Genomic DNA, 8,382 nt, shown 5'->3' on the forward strand with positions numbered 1-8,382 from the left:
GGGAGGCCGATCTCCAAGGGGATGATTGCCTGCGTTCCGTAGCACAAAGCGAACGGCGTCTCCCCAGTGGACCACCTCAGAGTAGTGCTATGAGCCCATAACACACTTGGCAATTCTTTGACCCATCTGCCTTTAGCTTTCTCCAGCCTCTTCTTGATGCCGTCTAAAATAGATTTGTTGGAGGCTTCATCTTGGCCATTACTTTGCGGATAAGCCGGGGGGAATAATAGCGCCGAATACCATACTTGCTGCATATTTCCCAGTAGACACCGCAATCAAACTAGGTGCCGTTGTCTGAAATAAGTGCTCTTGGAATGCCGAATCACGTTATGATATTTCTCTATACAAAACACTTCACACCATTATCTCAAATGTGTGTTAGTGCCTCCGCTTCCACCCATTTTGTGAAATAATCTGTTGCGACAATCAACAATCGCTTGTTGCCTGGGGCGCGAGGACATGGTCCGACGATGTCAAGTCCCCATTGGGTGAACGGCCAAGGACTGGTTATAGAGCTTAACTCTTCAGCAGGCAGATGGGTTAAGGGAGAAAACTTCTGACACTGCTCACATTTCTTCACGTAACATTCGGCATCAGTTCTTATTGTCGGCCAATAATACCCCTGTGTCACAGCACGATGGGCCAAAGAGCGCCTGCCAAAATGGGTGCCACAGCTACCTCCATGTATTTCTGTCAATAGTCCCTCGACTTTACCTGGATGAACGCATTCTAGGTACTAGCCAGAAAGGGATTTTTTGTAAAGTTTTCCTTGCGAATCCAAGTAGTATCGTAGGGCTTTGTTTCACAGCTTGTGTGCTTCTTTCTTATCCGACGGGAGCTGTTTGGAAGATAGGAATGCAGCAATCGAGTCCATCCAACTTGGCTCTGACTCTATGACATTGATCTAGACTTCCTCTGAAGGGCCAATGCTTGGCTTAGGGATGAAACCCATTTCAATTGTCCGTTTAATCTCTGAGTTAATGGCGGAGGATAGGAAAGCCAGGGCATCTGCATGTGTGTTCTTATCACAGGTTATATGATTCAATTCATGATGGTCAAATTTTTCCAGCAAGGAATTTGCCATTTTCATGTAAGCGGCCATACGATCGTTTTTTGCCACGTACTCCCCCTTTAGCTGATTAATCACCAGCTTTGAATCGCAAAATATAAGCAGACACCGAGCACCAAGGAGATGTGCATTCCGCAAGCCGATTAGCAAGGCCTCGTGCTCGGCCTCATTATTCGATGCTTCGAAGTCGAGTTTGACAGCCAGCTCAATTATTGCCCCGTCGGGAGCCATTATCACTACTCCGACCCCGCTACCGCGTTGATTGGACGATCCATCACAGTACAACTACCAAATGTCCCCAACATAAATTCTCCAGTTCGGCTTAGGTTGAATTTCATCAAACTTGAAGTCAGCAAGACCCCCAGTGAATTCGGCCACAAAGTCGGCAAGCACTTGCCCCTTGATTGAGGTTCTAGGCAGAAACTGAATATCGTACTGGCCGAGTTCAAGAGCCCACTTTGAAACGCGTCCTGATGCTTCTACACTACGGAGTACCGACCGGAGGGGGTGGTCCGTTAGTACCCCGATGGTATGCCCCTGAAAGTAATGCATCAGCTTTCTTGCTGCCATGACGAGGGCTTAGATGAGTTTTTCCAATGGAAGGTAACGTGTTTCGGCGTCGACCATTGCCTTGCTCACATAATACACTGGCCACTACTCCCCAAGCTCTTCCTTTAATAGTACGGCGCTGACGGCCCGATCGAAAACTGCCAGATATAAAATGAGCGGGTCACTTACCAAAGGCGTTGTCAAGAGTGGAACTGATCGGAGGTAGGTCTTCAGGCCGTTGAAAGTGGCTTCGCACTCGGAGGTCTATTCAAAGGCCTTACCCTGCCGTAGAGAATGAAAGAATTCTCAACAGCGATCTGTAAAACGACTGATAAACCTATTGAGTGCGGTGGCCATCCCCATCAACTTTTGAACCTCTTTCACCGAATGAGGGGAGCCGAGTTCCAAGATTGCTGTGATTTGCCTCAGGTTGGCTTCGATTCCTCGATGGTTGACAATGTAGCTAAGGAATTTTCCAGATCTGATCCCAACTGCACACTTGGAAGCGTTCAACTTCATTTTGTACTTGCGTAAAATGCCAAATGTCTCTTCCAGATCGGCCAGATGAGTTTGCTCTTCTTTAGACTTGACCACCATATCGTCAATGTACACTTCCATAGTTCGGTAGAGTTGCTCCTTGAACATGGCAGTGACTAGTCTTTGGTACGTTGCCCCTACATTCTTCAGCCCAAAAGGCATTACCTTATAGCAATAGGTCCCTCTTAGGGTGAGGAATGAAGTTTTGTCTTGGTCTTCCGGATGCATGGCAATTTGATGGTAACCTCTATAAGCATCGAGGAAGCTCATATGTTGATGATGCGTTGTGGCGTCCACGAGTTGGTCTATTCTAGGGAGAGGAAAACAATCCTTGGGACAAGCTTTATTTCAGTCCATGAAATCCACACAAACACGCTAAGTCCCATTTTTCTTCTTGACAACCACAGTGTTCGACAGCCATGTAGGATAGGTAACTTTCCGGATTGCCCCGGCATCAAGTAACCGGTCAACTTCTTCAAGAACGGCAGCAGTGTGTTCTACGGCTGACCACCGGCTTCTCTGAATGATCGGCTTACACTTGGGGTCAACATTCAGACGGTGCTCAGAAATAGATGGATCTACCCCAGGCATCTCATACGGCGACCATGCGAATACATCAAGGTTGCTGAGCAAGAAGGTAATTAGCTGCTACCTGTCAGTTTTATTTAAGAAAGTGCCGACCATGAAGAACATGTCAGGATCCCCGTCAATTTCAACTCGGTCCAGGGCTTCTGTGACCTTTTCTCTTGGGAGCCGTCCAACATCGTCCAGGCTCTCGCGATCCGGCACCTCAATAGAGTACACCTCCAGCTCTCTTGGTGTCTTCGCGGTGAGAAGATAACATGCTTGTGCCGATTTTTGGGAACCACGGATTTGTTCAATGCCTTGTTCAGTCGAGAAGCAGAGCAGTTGCTGATAGGTGCTGGGCACGGCATGCATGGCATGCAGCCAAGTTCATATAGCGATCCTGGGTTTACCCTTGTTGTACAGTGATCCGGACTTGTGTCCGTGGATGTTGGTAGTTGATTATTATCTTGTTTACATCCTTTTTACTTCGTATGTGAGTTATAGGATGTGTTGGGCAGGTTTGTTACAGGTTGGTTGAGTTTAGAAACCAAAACTAGTTGCCCAGATTTTGGCCTGTCCGCTCGAGAGGGGGTTTTAGCGCTCGAGCGGGAATTGCACCCATCCAGAATTTCCTGTGCAGTGTTGGACGCTCGAGCGTGGAGTGGGCCGCTCGAGCGGGGTTGTGTGAGTGCCGCTCAAGCGGGGAGTTGGAAGCTCGAGCGGAGACCTGGTTCTGTAAAAGTTCTGGGAGTGTGTATTCGCCGCTCGAGCGGGATTGTTGGCGCTCGAACGGGAGTCTGTGAGTGACGCTCGAGCGGGGTGTTTGACGCTCGAGCGGGTCGACTGGGTTTAAGTTCCGTGTTTTGACTTTTCAAATCACTTTTTCACTTTCTCTTCTCTCTCTTACTTTTCCAAAAACGCCATTGTTGAGCCTCTCACTCTAGAACTCTACCTTCTCTCTAGGTTTTGATCTAGTAGGAGTGATTTGCTCATCTTTGGCCTTTACAAAAAAGTTGTTGATCATCGAGGGCTACATTTTAATTTGAAAATTTCAGGATTTTGAGCACGTTGGGTTTTGTCATCTTCTCCTTTGGGGCTCCGAAATTGAGGTAGGGATATCCTACTCCTCTCTATGGATTTTGTCTTTAAATTTTGGTATTTTGAGATGTTGGGGTTGGTTTGGTAATTTTGTGAAAGTTTGGGGCTTTTGTGTTATTTTACAAAAGTTGGGGTTTTATTTATAATAAACCTAGATGCCTGTTTGGTATAGAGGAATGGAATAAATGTTGAATCATTGATGAAAATGGGACCTAAGGGTTGAAATGGTAATTATGGATAACGACCTAATTACATTGTTTGATTAATTGGGATAATTAATTGTGAGAAATGAGGAAATGAAATGTTGATTGAATATCCATTTGTGCATTTATTTTCTGTTTAGAAATAACTGCTTTGGGCTATCGGTGGAGGATAGTCGTGATTGTTGTAGACAATGCATGATGATTAGGTAAACGGAAACTAATCAATGGAATGTGTCATGGAATGTAACGGTTGATAGAATACATTAATTGTATGTATTGAGTGATTGTATATAGAACCAATGTGTTTGTATACGTTATGTGTAGAGGAGGAGATGGGGGATGTACTCCGCGGTTTAGGGAAAGATGGGGGATGTACTTCTAAATCGGATAGTATTGGGAGAAGATAGGGGATGAACTCCGTAGATACAGCTCATATGCTTGTCTAGAGAAGTGAAGATAGAGCTTATATGCTTATCTTTGTGAAGTGTGGATATAGCTCATATGCTTATCTGTGAATATGGGATATTGTTGTTATACATATCTGTTGAGAATGTGGATAGAGCTTATATGTCTATCTGTTGAAAAAGGGGAAAATGAAAAGTAACTTGGACTCTTAAGTCATATGACATAAATATGTGATTTATGTGAATGTATCAGTGTTGGCCATCTATCAATTGCTAATCTTTTAGTCATTGTTCATGGTTGGTTTAGTGTATTTCTACTGGGCTGTGGCTCACCCTATATGGGAATATCATTTTCAGGTACAGGTAGCATGCCACCTCCAAGGACATAGCTTGGGAGGCTAGAGGCGGGCATACTTTTGTCGTTTTACTTTTTGATGTATTACATGTAAATTCAAGCCAAGGGCTTAATGTGTAATGAGTTAGTACTCTTTTGTTGTAACCAAGTGTTAACTTGGAAAGCTGTAAGCCCATAGGGCATTTGCTTTTGTTGTTAACATGTAATACTTATGTAATGGAATTCTGATATATGGAAGAATGTGGAACTTTTACATATCAATGCATGTCTTATTTGATGGGTTTAATGTTATTATTTTGAGGGCGTTACAACTTGGTATCAGAGCATACTGGGTTCGAATACTCTGGGTACGTGGGAAGTGATTAGGATCACAATGGGTTTGTCTCGCTTGCTAGAGACTTAGATGTAGTATCATATGCTATGTGCTTAATTGATAACATGCTTATGTGACTATGTGGGTATGGGATTTAATTTCTAGGATGTTGATTGGATCCTTGGGTTTCTGGGAGTCTTGTTGGAAAAGCACTTGATCAATGCTATTTCTAACCGGAACTCTAGTAACGCCTCGGGACTATCATTATCCGGAAACGAAATTCGTAAGTGCTTATGTGTTTATGTGCTTACATGGAGTGAATTACAATTGTCCATGCATTAGGACGTGAGTGTTTAGTTTCGGCACATTTGTGAATGTGCTAATGTTCTGTGTTGCCTTTATTAGGATGTCAGGGCGAGGAAGAGGTGCTAGGCGTGGTAGACCTGCGAGGCAGGAAGTACCGTTACCGGAGGAGGTTCCGGCAGTATAGGAGGGAGTTGGCCAGGCCAATGTGGCCGAGCCAGTGGGTCAGCAGGCCATGGGTGCCTTGGCCAGAGAGATAGTAGGAGCTTTGGGTATTCTTAGAGCTGGGAATCAGGCAGCTGAGGCAGGGCCTTCTTTCTTGAAGAGGGAGTTTTTCCGGTCTAATCCGGATGAGTTTATCGGGGATCCGAAGGAGCCACTGAAGGCTGATGAGTGGCTAGAACAAATGAGTAAGACGTTCGAGATGCTCGGCATTGAGGACAGAGCACTGAAAGTGACCTTGGCATCCTTCCAACTAAAGGGAGATGCGGGTCAATGTTGGAAGTACGAGAAGGCTCGTGTTGGTGGTACTTGGGAGGCGTTTGTGAATGCTTTTCAGGAGAGGTTTTTGTCTGCAGCAGCTAGGGAGAAGCTGAGGGATCAGTTTAGTCGGCTTAAATAGCAGGGCTTGTCAGTGGCCGAGTTTGAGGCTACTTTTACCAGTCTGTCCAGGTTTGCACCTGAACTGGTGGCGTCTGAGGAACGCCGTTGCTATGAGTTTGAGCAGAAGTTGAGGCGGGGCCTCAAGTTGAGAGTTGGTGGGTCTTATATCCGAGAGTATAGACACCTGGTAGATGCTGCTGCTCATATGGAAATTATGATGCAGGAAGAGGAAGAACAAAGGGGCTCCAAGAGGAGCCATGATGGTCAGAATGATGGGAGGAGACAGAGGGGTTATAACCCTCAGCAGTCTCAGGGAGCAGTTTCTAGATCGACCTTTCCAGTGCCGAGTGCAGGCTCGGGGAGAGGCAATCAGGGGGAGTTTGCTTGTTACAAGTGTGGCCAGCTAGGTCACAAGGTTTCTGTTTGCCCGCAGAAGGGTGGGGGTCAGAGAGCTGCTTCTTCTTCAGCTAGACCACAGAGTCAGAGTTTGGGTAGGGGGCAGCCCTTGTCTTGTTATCAGTGTGGACAGCCTGGGCACCTGAAGAGGTTTTGCCCGCAGTTGAGTGCCACTTCGGGAGCGTCTGGTTCTAGGCAGACGCAGGGTTTTCAGCCAGCTCAGTCTGTGCAGTCCTCGAGGGCCAATCCGGGAGCTTCGTCATCCCAGTCTGTGCAGCAGTCTTTTGCTCCGAGGGGTGAGCAGGTAGACCAGGGGCCTACGGGGCGCGTGCATGCTGTTACCGCGCAGGATTTAGTACCGGCTCCATCGGTAGTGAGAGGTACTTTTCTGTTTTGCAACTCGGTTGCTAATGTGTTGATAGACACGGGTGCATCTCATTCTTTTGTATCTGCTGCATTTGCATCTGTTTTGGAATTGGAGTTAGCACAGTTAGCATCTCCTATTTGTGTGGTATCGCCTTTGGGTGGTGAGTTGATCCTGAAACAGGGTGTTAAAGGATGTGATATAGAGGTCGCCGACTATAGGCTTCCTTTTCCGTTTGTTGTCATGCCCATGAAGGGTTTTGATGTTATTTTGGGTATGGACTGGCTATCGTCATACCAGGCTGTTATGGATTGCTACCGCCAGAGGGTCACGTTATGTACCTTGAGCAGGGAGTGGTTCCATTTCTTGGGAGACCGGGTTGGTAGTGTTTTGCCACCGGGGTATGATTCGCGAGGGCGAAGTGAGCTTAGTAGTCTACTTGCCAGCTTTGAGAGTGGTGAGAGTGGTGAGACCCAGCTTGTGTTGCCGAGGGTGATTTGTGAGTATTCGGATGTCTTTCCCGAAGATCTTGTTAGTTTGCCACCTCACCGAGAGATAGAGTTCTCTATTGATTTAGTGCCCGGCACGGCACCGATTTCTATGGCACCTTACCGTTTTGCTCCAGCAGAGTTGGTTGAGTTGAAAGTTCAGCTCCAGTAATTGCTAGATAAGGGCTTTGTTCGCCCTAGTGTTTCACAATGGGGAGCACCGGCCCTCTTTGTTAAAAAGAAAGATGGTGCCTTGTGATTGTGTATTGACTATCGGAAGTTGAATCGGGCTACGGTTAAGAATAAGTACCCTATGCCCCGTATAGATGATTTGTTTGACCAGTTGAAGGGTTCTCGTTGTTTCTCTAAGATAGACTTGAGATCGGGTTACCACCAGTTGAGGGTCAGGGAGGAGGATATTCCTAAGACGGCATTCCGTACGCGGTATGGCCATTATGAGTTTCTGGTGATGCCATTCGGGCTTACCAATGCACCGGCAGTCTTTATGGACTTGATGAACCGGATCTTCCGGGAATTCTTGGATCGTTTTGTAGTCGTTTTCGTGGACGACATTCTTGTTTATTCGCCTTCTGAGGAGGAGCACGAGGAACACTTGAGAGTGGTGCTTGAGTTGCTTAGAGCCCATAGGCTGTATGCCAAGTTTAGGAAGTGTGAGTTCTGGCTGAGGGAAGTCAAATTCTTAGGCCATGTGGTATCCAGGGAAGGGGTGTCTGTTGATACATCCAAGGTTGAGGCAGTGCAGGATTGGGCACAGCCTAAGAGTGTATTTGAGATCCGCAGTTTTCTGGGATTAGTTGGGTATTACCGTCGGTTTGTGAAAGATTTCTCCAGGTTAGCGTCACCGTTGACTAGACTGACTCGGAAGGGAGTCAAGTTTGTGTGGAGTGAGACTTGTGAAAAGTCGTTCCAAGAGCTGAAGGTTAGATTGACCACCGCTCCGGTGTTGATTATTCCGGAGAGAGAGTTGGGTTATGCGGTTTATTGTGATGCCTCACGAGAGGGTTTGGGTTGTGTGTTGATGCAAGAGGGGAAAGTGGTAGCTTATGGCTCACGTCAGTTGAAAATACACGAGAAGAATTACCCCACACACGACCTAGAGTTAGCAGCAGTGA

At 46.6% G+C, this 8,382-nt stretch overlaps 1 protein-coding gene across 1 annotated transcript; it reads right to left on the bottom strand.

The window, feature by feature from the left end:
- Window positions 1–904: 904 nt before the first annotated feature.
- On the bottom strand, window positions 905–1,300 carry LOC145796667 (uncharacterized). Its single transcript, XM_082881856.1, has one exon. The coding sequence runs from the start codon at window positions 1,298–1,300 to the stop codon at window positions 905–907; it is 396 nt and encodes a 131-aa protein (XP_082737982.1).
- Between the last annotated feature and the right edge of the window lie 7,082 nt (window positions 1,301–8,382).

Source organism: Camellia sinensis, chromosome 1, assembly GCF_055761805.1.
Source record: "Camellia sinensis isolate YWXY chromosome 1, ASM5576180v1, whole genome shotgun sequence".
Lineage (NCBI taxonomy): Eukaryota > Viridiplantae > Streptophyta > Magnoliopsida > Ericales > Theaceae > Camellia > Camellia sinensis.